Source organism: Pseudonaja textilis, chromosome 17, assembly GCF_049901715.1.
Source record: "Pseudonaja textilis isolate UNSWEBS1 chromosome 17, rPseTex1.2, whole genome shotgun sequence".
Classification (NCBI taxonomy): domain Eukaryota; kingdom Metazoa; phylum Chordata; class Lepidosauria; order Squamata; family Elapidae; genus Pseudonaja; species Pseudonaja textilis.
The window spans coordinates 5,471,388-5,485,811 of record NC_142006.1 but is presented as its reverse complement, the minus strand read 5'-3'; the positions used below and the strand labels follow the sequence as shown (position 1 = coordinate 5,485,811).

Genomic DNA, 14,424 nt, shown 5'->3' with positions numbered 1-14,424 from the left:
TGCACGCGTAGTTTAAACTGGGAACTGGGAAGAAAGGTGGCAGGAATTGGACATGTCTTGTTGAATGAAAAGAAGGACTAGAGTTGACATCATAGGGGCTGCTACAAAGAAGAGGGGTGAAAAAAAACACGAGTGTTGACATAATAGCAGATTTTCAATATTTGAGGGCCTGCCCCAAAGAAGAGGAGGTCAGGCTATTCCCCAAAGCACCAGAGGGCAGGACAAGAAGCAACGGATGGAAACTAATCAAGGAGAGAAGCAACCTAGAACTTTAACCTAGAACCAACTTCGAACTAAGGAGAAATTTCCTGACAAGTTAGAACAATTAATCAGTGGAATGACTTGTCTCCCAGAAGTTGCGGGTGCCACTGGAGGCTTTTAAGAAAAGACTGGACAGCCACCTGTCTGAAATGGTATAGGAACTCCTGATTGATCAGGGTTGGACTAGAAGACCTCCAAGGTCCCTTCCAATTCTGCTATTCTGTTCGTTAGGAAATTCAGAGCGGTAGGGAGTCCAGAAGAGAAGGTTGGAGGTGGCGATCTTAGATCTTCCAAGAACGTGGAGTAGCTCAGGTTGTTTTCACACGGACTTACTTGGAGGCAGGAGGGATTTTATTAGATGCAGGTGGCTTCTGCAAGGAGCCACCCTTGGTCCCAGCAGCTGTGGTGGCTTCAGTGCCCAGTTCTTCTGCATTGTGTTTGTGACTCAAGACCTCTGGCAAAGATCGGAAGCTGCTGGACCTTGGAATGAGAAGAAGGAAATTGAACTGGGACAGAAAAACCTAACATTTCTGGAGAATCAAATAAGATTTTTCTTTCATCCTTCCATGAAGCTTTGATGGCCTCAAGATCACCTTATGCCACCAGACTTGAAATTTTAGACCTAGACAACCTAGAACTATGCCACCTTTGGTCCAATCTAAATATAGTACATAAAATTATCTACTACTATGTCCTACCTGTGCATGAATACTTCAGCTTCAACCACAACAATACAAGAGTACACAATAGATACAAACTCAAGGTAAACCGCACCAAACTTGATTGCAGGAAATACGACTTCAGCAACAGAGCGGTCAATGTCTGGAATACTCTACCTGACTCTGTGGTTTCTTCCCCAAACCCCAAAAACTTTAACTTTAGACTGTTGACTGTTGACCTCACTCCTTTCCTAAGAGGTCTGTAAGGGGGCATGCATAAGTGCACCAACGTGCCTACCGTCCCTGTCCTATTGTTTCTTTTTTTATTCGTATCCATTTCACGTATTCATAACCATGTTTATAATTATACCTGTTTATCTAATACTTGCTTGACAAATAAATAAATAAATAAAAATAAATAAATCAGGTGGGAACACACAAATATGATGGTGCCAAGTCTGAATGAATGAACCCAGGAGTGAAATTGGATGCAGCTTAAGAGGAACCCATCATGGATTCATTGCAGCCCACCTGTGCCAACTTTTCACCTTTCAATTTAGCATCAGTGGTGGGATTCTACTGGTTCGGCCTGGTTCGGGTGAACTGGTAGTAAAAAATGCTACCGTTCAGCTGAACCAGTATTTTTCCTCCTCCTGATGCTCAGCTGTTCCGACGATCAGCTGTTCTGACGATCAGCTGTTCCGACGATCAGCTGTTCTGATGATCAGATGTTCTGACAATCAGCTGTTCCAATGATCAGCTGTTCAGATGATCAGCTGTGTTGGGATCCCCCTTGCTTTCTTACTGCTTTGCCCAGGAGGCTTTCCTGAGGCTCAGGAGGAAAAAAAACAGAGCGCGCAGGGGGTGGGTGGGTGGGTGTGCTGCAGCAAAAAAGAGCCACGCCCACCCAGTCACATGGACACACCCATGTAGCCACACTCACCTAGCCATGCCCACAGAACCAGTACTAAAAATATTTTCATCCCACCCCTGTTGGGCTTCCTTTTTTTTATGGGTGGACATGAACATGAAAGACACAGCCTTACTGCTCCAGAAGATAATCCACATCCTCCTTCTCTTGAGGCTTGCAGGGTTGGGGCAGCTCCAGGAAATCTTCTTCACCAGCCCCGTCACTGATGGAACTCAAGTCCCCCTCCAGCTGAACTTGAGTGATGTTCTTCTTGGGGGCAGAGGCCTGAGGAACGGATGGAAAAAGACCCAAGTGAATTGAAATAGAACCACTTTGCAATGTTGCCCCAAATCTTCTAATTAATCATGATTTCACCTCAGGATACGGCATGCAGACAGCTGGGACCGGAGCATGAAGAGAAGGTGTTGGAGTTCCCATTTGCTCCTCAGAAAGCTGGATTGGGAAGCTGAGATGTGACGGGATGCTTTGTGGAGAAATCTCTACTCCAACTTGTTGGTTCCATGTAGACTGCTCCATTCTCTCTTTGATGCCCTCCAAAGACAGCCCCAGACGGAAGATGTTGCCTTCCACTGCTCTGAGAAACATTAAGCCACAATCCATTCATTGTTGGAATTCATTGTTGAAATGTATTTTTATGTAACAACTACAGTAATATTTAGCCAGTAGATGGCAATGTTGTCATGTTTCGATCTATGGTATAAGTCCAGTAGAGTTTCCTGTTTCCTGTTACAGCTATGCAGTTGAGCAGTAAAGCACATGGTGACTGTACTCTTTGTTTGCTCTATGTGCTGAGTGAATGGAATCGGTTATCTTTGGCAAATCTGAAATTCAAGGGAGGAGACAATCTGTCCTGAGTAAGATTCGTGCAGTCTCTAAGAGTTGCCACCAACTTAAAAATAAAGGCAAAGTTTTCCCTTGTCCAACCATGTCCGACTCTAGGGCATGGTTCTCATCTTGCTAAGGAAATCAACATTGTTTGAAGATGCTTCCATGGTCATATGGGTGGCATTATTATATACCAAAGTGCATAGAATGCAGTTACCTTCCACCAAAATGGTACCTACTATATTTATCTACTTGCATTTACATGCTTTCGAACTGCTAAGTTGGCAGGAATTGAGTTAAGTAGTGTAAGCTCACCCTGTCGCGTGACACTCGGGACTCAAACCAGTCTGTCAGCTTTCCAGCTGACAAACCTTAGCATTTTTGAACCTCTTTTTTAATCTAGAGGGTGTATGTCTACGTACCGGTTGGGATCAAATTCTCCTAGGGTCTCCATAGCTCCGTTCTGATTCAACTGCTGGTACTTATTTCGAGCCTGCACATAAGCTTGTTCCAGTGCTTCCTGAGCTTCCTTCAATCTTGCAAACCCCTACAGAGACAGGAAAATTGAAAGAGGAATGAGGAGAGGAAAACCTCAACTTACCCCAGTTCTTGTAGCGGCCATTCAAAGTTACAATGGCACCGAACAAAAATGACGTAGGACCGCTTTGCAGCATCCCCAGGACCACGTGATCAAAGTCCAGACATTTGGCAACCCTGAACTTATATTTATGGCAGTGGCAGGGATCATGCGATCCCCTTTGGCGACTGTAAGGACCAGCCTCTCCCCTCTTCAAAAATTAAGTATAGACTTTGTATTTCAAAAGGAATCTTTTATTGAAGAGAGGTAAAAGCAAGTCCCAGCCACACTTACCTGCACTGCACATGTGCGTGCTTCCCAGCTGATTTTCAGCCTCCAGAGGCTCGAGGGAAGCCTCTGTAGCCTTTGGAGGCTGAAAAACGGGCACTTAAATACCGGAAGTGATGAAACAGACCCATATTTTGGCTTCCAAAGGTGGCAGAGGCTTCCCTCGAGCCTCCGGGAGGCTGAAAAAGGCCTCAAATGGGCTGAAAATCAGCTGGGAGGTGTGCGCATGCGCCATGCAGGTAAGAGGGTGGTGTGTGGGGGGGAATCATGCACATTGCCTTCTGGGTGGTGGCATATGAGTGTGTGAGCACGAGCGTAAGCGCAATTTTTGGCACAGGTGTCACTTAAGCGGGAGGAGAGGAAAAAAATGCTGTTACCTTCAGCTGGTCCGTGGCCTCCAGCTGGTTGGTTTGAATTAAATCCTCCAAGAATTCCATCTGGGAAAAAAAAATGAGGAATGAATTCAACATATTGCATTAATCAGACTGGTAGGACAGTTGTTTTCCTATCTCAGTTCCAAGAAGTGGGAAAAGATTAAACAAAGGGCAAAGAACGAGTGTGCTCAAGTCTTAAAACAGTTGCAACCCAGAATCAATTTACTTAATGCCGAAACATACTCAGCATACACGTAGAATGCTTTTCAAATTGGAAAACATGCTCAAAAATCCCACTTTATTTTCCAGTTGCCAATCAGAAGCAAGAAACTGTGAGGTCCTTGGCATTCTCTGAGCTTGGTTGTTTTCTTACAGAAGTTTCATGACCCTACTAGGTAACATCATCAGTGCTAGAAGGGAGTGGGGTGTGCAAGGAGGAGGAGGAAGACTGTGGGGTCCTTGGTGCTCTCTGAGCTTGGTTGTTTTCTTGCGGACGTTTCAATACCCAGCTAGGTAACATCATCAGTGCTGGATGAATTGAAAAGCAACCCCTAATTCCCTTCTAGCATTGATGATGTTACCTAGTTGGGTCATGAACGTCTGCAAGAAAAAGAACTGGGCTCAGAGAGCATGAAAGGACCCCACAGTTCAATCCTGGGCTACAAATTTTGTCCTTTATTGGAAATTAAAACAACAACAGCAACTTGCCTGGGTCTGAAATTTACTTGCTTGGGCAGTTAACAATCGTGTGAGATGATCACCCAAGAAAGGTGTTTTGCTGGAGATGGGACAATCTGTTTCGGAAGAAGCGATGCCCATGGAATAGCTCAAGGACGAGGGTTGTGCCGGCTGCCTAGGAAATCCTGCAACGCAAGAAAATTATAAATTCTGCTTGAAGTTCAGCTCAATTCAGGGAGCGTAATACTTTCACGGTGGGAACATTGATTTACTGGCAACAATAGAGGAATGTGAGGTCCTGGGTGCTCTCTGAGCTTCGTGGCTTTTTTTGCAGAACGTTTCATGACCCAACTAGGTAACATCATCAGGGCTAGAAGGGAGTGGAGTTTGTGGAGGAGAGGGGAAGGGGGAAAGAAGAGGAAGAGAAGGAGGAAGAGGAAGAGGAGTGTAGGGACCTTGGTGCTCTCTGAGCTTAGTGGTTTTCTTGCAGACGTTTCATGACCCAACTAGGTAACATCATCAGTGTTAGAAGGGAGTGGGATTTTTGGAGGAGAGAAGGGGAGGAAGAGGAAGAAGATATGATGATAAGGGGTCCTTACTGCTCTCTGAGCTTAGTGGTTTTCTTGCAGACGTTTCATGACCCAACTAGGTAACATCATCAGTGTTAGAAGGGAGTGGGCTTTGTGGAGGAGAAGACAAGGGGAAAGAAGAGGAGGAGGCGGTGAAGGAGGAAGAGGAGGAGGAGTGTAGAGTCCTTGGTGCTCTCTGAGCTTGGTGGTTTTCTTCCAGACGTTTCATGACCCAACTAGGTAACATCATCAGTGCTAGAAGGGAGTGGGTTTTCCACCCTATTTATATACTACTATACTTCTTGGTGGTTATAGAGAGAAATGGCTTGTTCTCAAAGGAATTTTTTTCAGCTTGCCAGTCTAGCCTTCAACCCTGGGAATTCTCAGTCATCCCATCCACAGGTATGACTGGCACTGAGCATTGGAGAACCAGGAATTACTTGCTCAGTTTACAGCTGTTCCCCTTACCGGCAATGACGCTGTTTCTTCCCAGGATCAAGGAAGACAAGATGCAAACGTCTTCAACTTACCTTCACCGTAACCGCTCGTGGATGCTTGGCTGGACCGCTTGGTCATCTCAGCAGACCTGATTTGAGGGATGCTGAATGTTACCACTTTGGATGCCTCTGATATTCTCCCCATTTCAGCGGCCTGGCTGGGCTTGGGAGGGTCGCTGTACAAGCGTACCTGAAAGGGCAGAAAGAAAAAAAATAAAATAAAATAGAAGAAACCTCGTATTTCATCGTCTCTTCTTAAAAAAACTTCCAGTGATGGATCCTGCTGAGCAGGGGGGGGGGCATGGGGGTTGGACTAGAAGACCTCCAAGGCCCCTTCCAACTCTGTTATTCCAGGCTCACGATGATTCTGCTGGATTGGCTTCCAAGTCTATTCCCTTTTAGGGCTGAAAATACGGACCTTCTCTCTGCTCTTTTAACTCGTGTTTCAATTACACTTCGAACCGGAAGCCCAGGTTTTATAAATGGCTACAACCTTTACCTGCTTTCTCAGGTCTCCAACTGTCATTGTCCTCCGAATCGCACGAGTGGAGGTGAATTCCAAGGCTTCTCCCCTGCTTATATCCTAACAGCTAGAACTGGAGTTCTGAAGCTGACCCACATCTTCAGTTGCCACAGCCTGCCCCTCCTTCAAATCTCCCAGTGATGTCTCCATAAACTAAGCATTGTGACTGCATGAAAGCATCATGGGGTGGGGGACACAAGGCCTTCCCCCCACCCCCCCAACAAACAGGGAACCCCTAGTGGAGATTTTTCAGCAAAGGATAGGGGAAAAGAGGACAAGAATTTGTAAAACGATGACAGGTTGGCTCCAAAGAGAATGCTTCTCTCTCTCTCTCTCTCTTTTTTTTTTAAAAGGGAAAAAAAGAAATCAGTTATAAAAAAGTAACTCAAAGATATTAACGTTAACATAGATTAACAGAGTTGGAAGGGACCTTGCAGGTCATCTAGTCCAACCCCCCTGCCCAACCAAGGAGGAGAGCCAAGACCAGCATGTATGGCCACAACGGAGCTCAAAATTTATGTTGCCAAGTGAAAAAAAAAAATATTTTTTTCTCAAAGTCTCGTCATCTTTTTGGTAATGTGGTGATCAAAACTGGTTGCAGGATTCCAGTTGTGGGTCTTACTGGGGTTTTATAAAGCAGTACTAATACTTGATTCTATGCCTCTGTGGGACATACAGGAAATCGACGAGGAGAGAACAGCCAGTTGCAAATGCAATGTTTTTCGGGGGCATGTTCTTGATTTCCCCTCCTCTTTGCAACTTCCTGTTCAAGGAGAAACTGGCTGAGTCATCTTAATAAAGAAACCCCAGTGCTTCCTTCTCCCCTTGAAAAGTACAATTCTCTTTTCTTCTTTTCAACAGCCCTAAAGACTTCCTCAAGACATTCCTCACAGAGTTGCACAGCCAAAGCCAGCCAGATCCGATTGTATTTGCAAAGGGTTTCGAATAGCAAGGATTTCCGACTCATAATCATTTTCGAAAAGCAACAACGATGGATTCCAGCCTAATCTGAATTCTACTTTTGAAATGAAGTAAAGCTGGGATTTTTAAAAAGAAATGGATCAGGAGTAGCATATTCTTCTGGTCTTTTGGAGAACTTTGGATGAGAGAGAGTGCAAATTAATTTGAGGTAATCTAATGAAGTTTGCAGCCTAATGACGTTTACAGGATCTTTGTCGACCAAACTGGGTTGCAGATCCTGAGATCTGAAACTCAGTTGAGAGATAAATTCAGAATGTTGCAGCTCACCCTGAAATAAAAACCCAGAACTAGGGTATAAAACCAGAATTCATGGCTTTAGAACTTGAGGGAAAAAAAACAGATTTCAACTCATTCCCAGACATTATGATACTGATAGATCCAGGAAACAATAATTATTGGTCAAAGGTGAATGGAAAGGTACTAAACTTTAACTCTGACCATCCATTTTCTGATAGATTTTTACCAAAACAGAGCCATGTTGAAACAGCATGTTGAAAAATAAAGTCTTACACTTAGGCAAAACCAACTAAAAGGACACATATAGGCTGGGTGAATCCAGGTTTAATAGTTGTAACTGTGAGAGGGATCTTTGGAGTCTTAGTGGACAACCAGTTAAATATGAGCCAGCAGTGTGCAGTGGCAGCCAAGAAAGCCAATGCTATCCTAAGTTGCATCAACAGAGGGATACAATCGAGATCAAGTGAGGTACTAATACCACTCTATAAAGCCTTAGTAAGGACACACCTAGAGTACTGCATCCAGTTTTGGTCACCACAATGTAAAAAAGATGTCGAGGCTCTGGAAAAAAGTGCAGAGAAGAGCAACCAGGATGATTAGGGAACTGGAGACCAAAACTTATGAAGAACGGTTACAGGAACTGGGCATGGCTAGTTTAGGGAAGAAAAGGACCAGGGGAGACAGGATAGTGGTCTTCCAATATTTGAGGGGCTGCCACAGAGAGGATGAAGGGGTCAAACTATTTTCCAAAGCACCTGTAGGCCAGACAAGGAATAAGAGATGGAAACTGAACAAGGAGAGATTCAACCTGGAAATGAGGAGGAATTTTCTGACAGAGAGAACAATCAACCCATGGAATAGAAGTTGCCTTCGGAAGTTGTGGGAGCTTCATCATTGGAGGCTTTCAAGAAGAGATTGGACTGCTATCTGTCAGAAATGGTGAAGGGTCTCCTGCTTGGGCAGAGGGGTTAGACTAGATGACCTATAAGGTCCCTTCCAACTCTATGAATCTGTAATCTGCAAGCATGGTCTTCTCCAAGCAGCAGGGAGCAGTGAAACCTGTAAAGTCTTATACACAAAACCTCTGTTTTATGATCCGTTACTACCTGTTCCCCAAGCAGGTATGTTCATAAGGTGTTCCATGAGGAGAATGTGGTACCCACAAAGCACCAGACGCAAAGGTTACAGAAAAGACCTGGATAATATGATAATTCCTTATCATCTGGTACCTTGGCACTCAGCCGCAACCGGTCGATGGTATTCTCAGCTTCAGCGTACTTGGTTAGAAGTTTGTGGTAGTCTTCCTAAAAGATGGTGAAGAGAACATGGAATAGAAAGTGCTTTGTGGGTGCATGATTTGTTGTACATGGCACAGAGCAATGGTCATATGTATGAGTCTGTTCTGTTCTGTTCTGTTCTGTTCTGTTCTGTTCTGTTCCACTCCACTCCACTCCGTATTCTATTCTATTAAATTCAATTCTACTCTGTATTATGTTGTCTATTCTATTCTATTCTATTCTATTCTATTCTATTCTATTCTATTCTATTCTATTCTATTCTATTCTATTCTATTCTGGCCTAACCTAACCTAATCTAACCTAACCTAACCTAACCTAACCTAATTCTACTCCTACTCTACTCTATTCTATGTTGTGTTAAGAGCTACCTGTATATGGATGAACCGGATACTAGAAGTCAAGGATTGAATTGCTACGAATGGTGCTTTAACCTTGGAGGATGCACACACAAAGGAGTGAGGGTGAAAAACACAGAAAGAGGGGAAATGTGCATAATGTGTGCAGGTTATGACCTCTCTCTCCGCTTAGATGGATGCAGACAAACGGCGGGTACATTAAACAGCTTGCTTTTGGCTACTGGCCTAGATTTTTCTATTGATGGCTTCGGAGACCGAGTACGTACTCACATGAATGAGCAAACCTCCAGAACAGTGAGAATCATCATCACCATCATAATAAAATACATTTCTGCAAATTGAAAAGCCTCTACGCCAGACAGAAGGAGTTTTCGCATGGAAACTATCTATGAATATATTTATGGAACGCAGTTTCGGTTTTGCAAGCTGCTACGCTGCTCCCTCCTCCCTTTCTGTCGGCAACTCTAAAAGACCAGAGAAATATTTTATGAATTGAGGGGGGGGGGGGCATTACGCAATTAATCCCTGTGTGACCCCAGCTGCAAGGATTTGCTTCACAAACGTGCTTAAGACCCGTCGTAAAGCTGGAGCAATATTGTGGTCATCATCCGAGGACCGCCTGTGCTCTCTTCCCGAACATAGGCGGTCCTCGGATCACGACCACAATCTCGAGCCCCAAATGGACGCTGCAAAGTTTTTCGGCATTTTTCGGAACGCGTCTGGGAGACCTTACCTGAAGCTGATGCACCAGCTCCGTAGCCTGTCTGGGGGACTTCAGTTCCTCGGGAATAACAGAGACGGTGGGCGTGGGGCATTTTGCGTGAGGTCCTTCTCCGCTATTCAGCAACACCTCTCGGACAATCTCGGCAGGAGACTTGAAGATGACTGGCTTCCTAACCTCCTTCCTGCTGGCTGGAGAAGTCTTCCCTTGAGGTGGTTGGTAGCTTTGAGGATCCTTGGGGAACTTGACCCGGGGTTCCACTTTGGAGAGATCTGGTAATGGGTAGTTGAGTTTTCCTCGGCCATATTGGGTGATGTCTCTTGCCCCAGAGTTTGACAAAGTCTCTCGGTTTGGTTCTTTCAAAGCAGGACGTCCCGGTTTCTTCTGGCTGGTAATTCGTTGAGGGCTCAGAGATCTGGACTGCCTTGGACCTTTGGACAACAGCCCATGGGGTACATCTGCTTTTGGCTTGCGTGTGCGCTTCTCCAGTTGGCTACCAACTCGTGTGAAGGTGTGGGGCATCTGCGTTGTCCCTCTGGAATCCAAAAGTCTTTCCTCAGCGTTGTTGGAAGCGAGCTGCTGGAGGGCTTGAGGTTCTTTCTCCAGAGGTTGTTCCAAGTTCTCCATCCAAGATAACTCCGGACAAGTCTCGGCATCGATGCCGGGACAATTCTGAAGATCTTCCAAAGATTGGAAATCCAAGAGGCGACGATCGTACTGCAAGGAACTTGCAAGAGAACCATGGCTTTCTGGGTTTCTTCCTGACTCCCAGGAGAACTTTCGATCTTCAGGGAAGTCCAGACCATCCTCACCCGGAATTTGAGGTTCAATTTCTAGTTGGGTGCACATTGGAGGGGGACCACAGGGAGAAGGGCTAAGGTTGGAGCTGCCAGAGAGTTCATCGTCCACATTATCGGAGGCAAAGCTGCATTTATACAAAGCAAGAGGGTCTTGCAGGACCTCAGGACTGGGACTGAAGTCTGAACTGTACTGGCCTTCAAAAAAAAGCTCAGCTTGGACATCCTCCTGGCTGTCCCATGTCCCTCTTGTCTTCTCAACTTCAGTGCTGTCTTCTTCACGCCTCCTATCTAGCTGGAAGTAAGACCTCATGCCAAGATCCTTGGGACTCCCTTTCTCCTCTAAACAAGAGAAGGACATAATATTAGAAGGTCTCTCTCACCTTGTCCTAGTTATCAACCCATTCCCTTCCAACCCATCTTATAGTTCAGGGTGGCCAACACAAATCAAAACATTACATTTTGTTCAAAGCTAATAACCACAAATTAAAAATGTATAGGTATAGGGGTTCTTATAAATCATATATCCTTCTTACATGGGCTTTCAAGCAGCTGCCAATCTGAAGATTTTTCTGCCATTTATTTACCCAAATGATGCTGGATCCATAATACTGAGCAAATACTGGTTGTGTTTCTTGCACAATTCCAGGAAAGCCAGATGCTTCAGAGAAGAGTTAATCTGGAGTGCTAAATAGCCCTACTACTGGCACATTTAGCAAGAACATTAGACTCATACTTTGGTGTTTCAGGGTCTGGCTGAAAATATACAGAAACTAGGAGCTGGAAAAGCCAAAGAGAGACAGAATTTAAAAAGATGTTTAAAAAATAAAGATTGCATCCAGTTTTTGTTCTAGCTCCAACCAGTGCTCCCTTAAGACTCTCCCACCAGTGACAAAGTTTCTATGGAGATTCTCAGTCATCCAAGTCATGGATGTCCCAAAGGTGGTTTTTCAAGAGGCAACTGGACTTTCTTGGGGGTTTTTGGAGAACATGTTTCGCTTCTCATCCAAGAAGCTTCTTGGAAGACATTTCACTTCTCATCCAATTCTTGGATGAGAAGCGAAACGTCTTCAAAGAAAAACAAGAAAATCCAGTTGTGTCTTGAAAAAGCACCTATGGAACAATGACAAGGTGGCTCTCCAGAACATCTCCTTTGAACCATTGAGAGTTATCTTTCCTGAATGTGCAAAATCTCTACTCCAATTCAGATATTACTCTAAATAATAACCTGACCAGAAATTTGGGTCCCTAATTGCCTGTGTTACTCACCTGGCAGGGGACTTGTAGCATTGACATCTCCTGCATGTTCAAGATCTTGAAGTTCACCGAGATCAAAACCTTGTTCTGCTTCTTCCAAAAGGTATGGATAGTCCTTCAGTTCCCCCAAAAGTTCTTCATCTTCCAGGATCTCCTGGGAAGAAGACAAGGTCCAGCCGTCCAAATTCCCAACAAGGCTGTTTCCTCCCAACTGGAAGTCTCCATCTCTTCTCTCTTCAACTCCAGAACCTTCTTCTGACTCTTTCTCCTCGTAGGGCTGCTCTCCGAAGCCATGGCTTCCTCCGTTGGCCATTCCTGCATTCCCAGGAAGGGAAGCTTAATGGCGTGAACGGTCGTGGAATGATTTTTTCAATGCCAAAAAAGAAAGATAAGCCAGATCCTTCATTTGGGCTTTTTCATCAGAGTTTCTGCCAAGAAAGTAGCGTCACATGGAGGCTTCACTCAATGCTTCCATCCCAAGGAGAGTGTCGGAATAAATAACAATGCAGAAAAACGGGTTTAGACGGGATCCAAAGTTCCATGGTTTATCCACAGGCTGCCAATTCAATGAGAAGATGGATGCTTCTGAAGTTGGGGTGGAGAACCTGCAATTCTCAGGGTAGTTTTAATGATCTTCTGCAGATTCTCTCAATATGGAAAGCGCCACCTGCATAGAGAGAGGGGGAGAAAAATAGAGAGAGAGAGAGAGAAGAAAGGAAAAAGAGATGTCACTTTGACCAGCCCATCCTGTTCACCTCACTTGCATCTTGAGGGTTTCCCTCCAATGGAATTCTACTTCCAAGCATGTTAAAAGCTCTGGAAGGTATTAAGTAAGGCTAATCTTGAATTAAGCTCCTTTAAGACATGAACGTTCAGCGAGGGGAATCTTCTATATTTGAAATTGGCTTGGAGTTAGCGTGGTTCCAGGAAGTGCCTCCCCTCCCGTCTCTTCTTTCTATGCAGCTGGGGATACACAGATGTGGCTTCAGGCAGTGCCACTTACCACACAAACACAAAAGGGGCAGCTTAACCCACCCCCCCAATCACAGAATGACTGCATTGATTCCATCAAGTTAAGAAGAAATGAAGTCTCCCACTCCAGCGAGCTGCCCAGAAGAGATGCTTCTGAATGCGTGCTTTAATCATCATCTTCCTTCTTTCTTGGTCAGTTTAACGAAAAGAAGGATTACGGGGTGGCATGATGGAAGTCCTCCAATAGTCTGCCCCAAAGAAGACGGGGGTCACAACCTATTCTGCAAAGCACCTGAAGGCAGGACAAGAAGCAATGGGTGGAGATGAATGAAGGAGAGATCTAACCTAAGACTTAAGGAGAAATTTTCTGCTTGCCACCAGAAGTTGTGAATGCTCCAACACTGGGAGATTTTAAAAAGATGTTGGATAACCATTTGTCTCAAGTGGTGTAGTTTCCTGCCTAAGCAGGGGGTTGGACTAGAGGACCTCCAAGGTCCCTTCCAACTCAGTTGTTCCGTTTCTATTTGATGGCCCAGAATTATTCTAATTTCCACCCCTTCTTCTCCTCTGAAGTCCTTTATACCTTTCCTGCCCAAATTTCAGAAGCCCAAAATGAATGTAGGTCTCTCCAGGGTGCATGTACGGGGGGGAAAACACAGGAAAACCAATGAACTCTGTGTGTGTGTGTGTGTTTCTCCCTCCTCTCACACATACAATCTCTCTCATACACATATACACACATACAATCTCTTTCTCTTTCACACATACACATAATCTTCCTCTCTCTCACATACAAATACAATCTCTTTCTCTCACACATCCACAATCTCTCTCTCTCACACACACATACAATCTCTCTCTCTCACACACAAACACAATCCCCCCCTCACACACACACAATCTCTCTCACACACAACACAATCTCTCTCTGTCCATCAGACAAACACACAATCTATCTCTCACACACAGACACATAATCTCTCTCTCTCAAACACACACACAATCTCTCTCACACACAAACACAAACACAATCCCTTTCTCTCTCTTACACACACACACAATCTCTCTCTCCTTCTCTCCTTCCATCTCTCTCTCTCTCTCTCTCTCTCTCTCCTATCTTAACCTTGTTGGTCAAATGTTGGATCACTGCCTGGACCAGATCCAATCTGATGCAAAGAACCTTCTGTATCCTCCACACAGTATCCAAGAATTTTGTTGAATTACCAAGGCAACCTCAAACTAAAATAAAATCCAAGTAAAATCCACCTTTCTGCACAGTCCTCGAATTACTGACTGGAGCTCACTGGGCACTTAAGGGGACCGCAGCCAGATTCAGAATGAGAGTCCCGAGTGTGGAAAATAAACCCAACTGACCAACACAAACCAGCAGATTATTTCACTTTGGAGATTGAGCATATCAGGGCAGCTTTCCAAAGAGGTTTAGAACAAGGAAAGATTTATGGATTTTGGAAACATATAAAAATGGGACCCTGGGCTGTTTTCCTCAGCAATGACCCTTCCAGAGAAATAATCCACAAAACATCTATTCTTCTTTCCTCTCCTATGTGGACATAAGACCAAAACAACCAAAATTACATAAGGGAACATAGAAGAGAGTTACGA

At 44.6% G+C, this 14,424-nt stretch overlaps 1 protein-coding gene across 6 annotated transcripts in view; it reads right to left on the bottom strand.

Moving 5' to 3' along the window:
- The window catches only part of AKNA (AT-hook transcription factor), a 38,350-nt gene that overhangs the window by 14,040 nt on the left and 9,886 nt on the right, over window positions 1-14,424 (bottom strand). For all 6 annotated transcript variants that reach the window (XM_087914656.1, XM_087914658.1, XM_087914657.1 and 3 more), the window contains 10 exons: window positions 11,842-12,496; window positions 9,788-10,914; window positions 8,630-8,704; window positions 5,693-5,849; window positions 4,624-4,778; window positions 3,919-3,978; window positions 3,099-3,223; window positions 2,206-2,425; window positions 1,967-2,115; window positions 595-741 (listed from right to left, as the gene is read on the bottom strand). In XM_087914656.1, coding sequence (XP_087770782.1) covers window positions 595-741; window positions 1,967-2,115; window positions 2,206-2,425; window positions 3,099-3,223; window positions 3,919-3,978; window positions 4,624-4,778; window positions 5,693-5,849; window positions 8,630-8,704; window positions 9,788-10,914; window positions 11,842-12,142 — 2,516 coding nt within the window. In that variant the 5' untranslated portion in view covers window positions 12,143-12,496. The remainder of the gene's footprint in view (window positions 1-594; window positions 742-1,966; window positions 2,116-2,205; window positions 2,426-3,098; window positions 3,224-3,918; window positions 3,979-4,623; window positions 4,779-5,692; window positions 5,850-8,629; window positions 8,705-9,787; window positions 10,915-11,841; window positions 12,497-14,424) is intronic.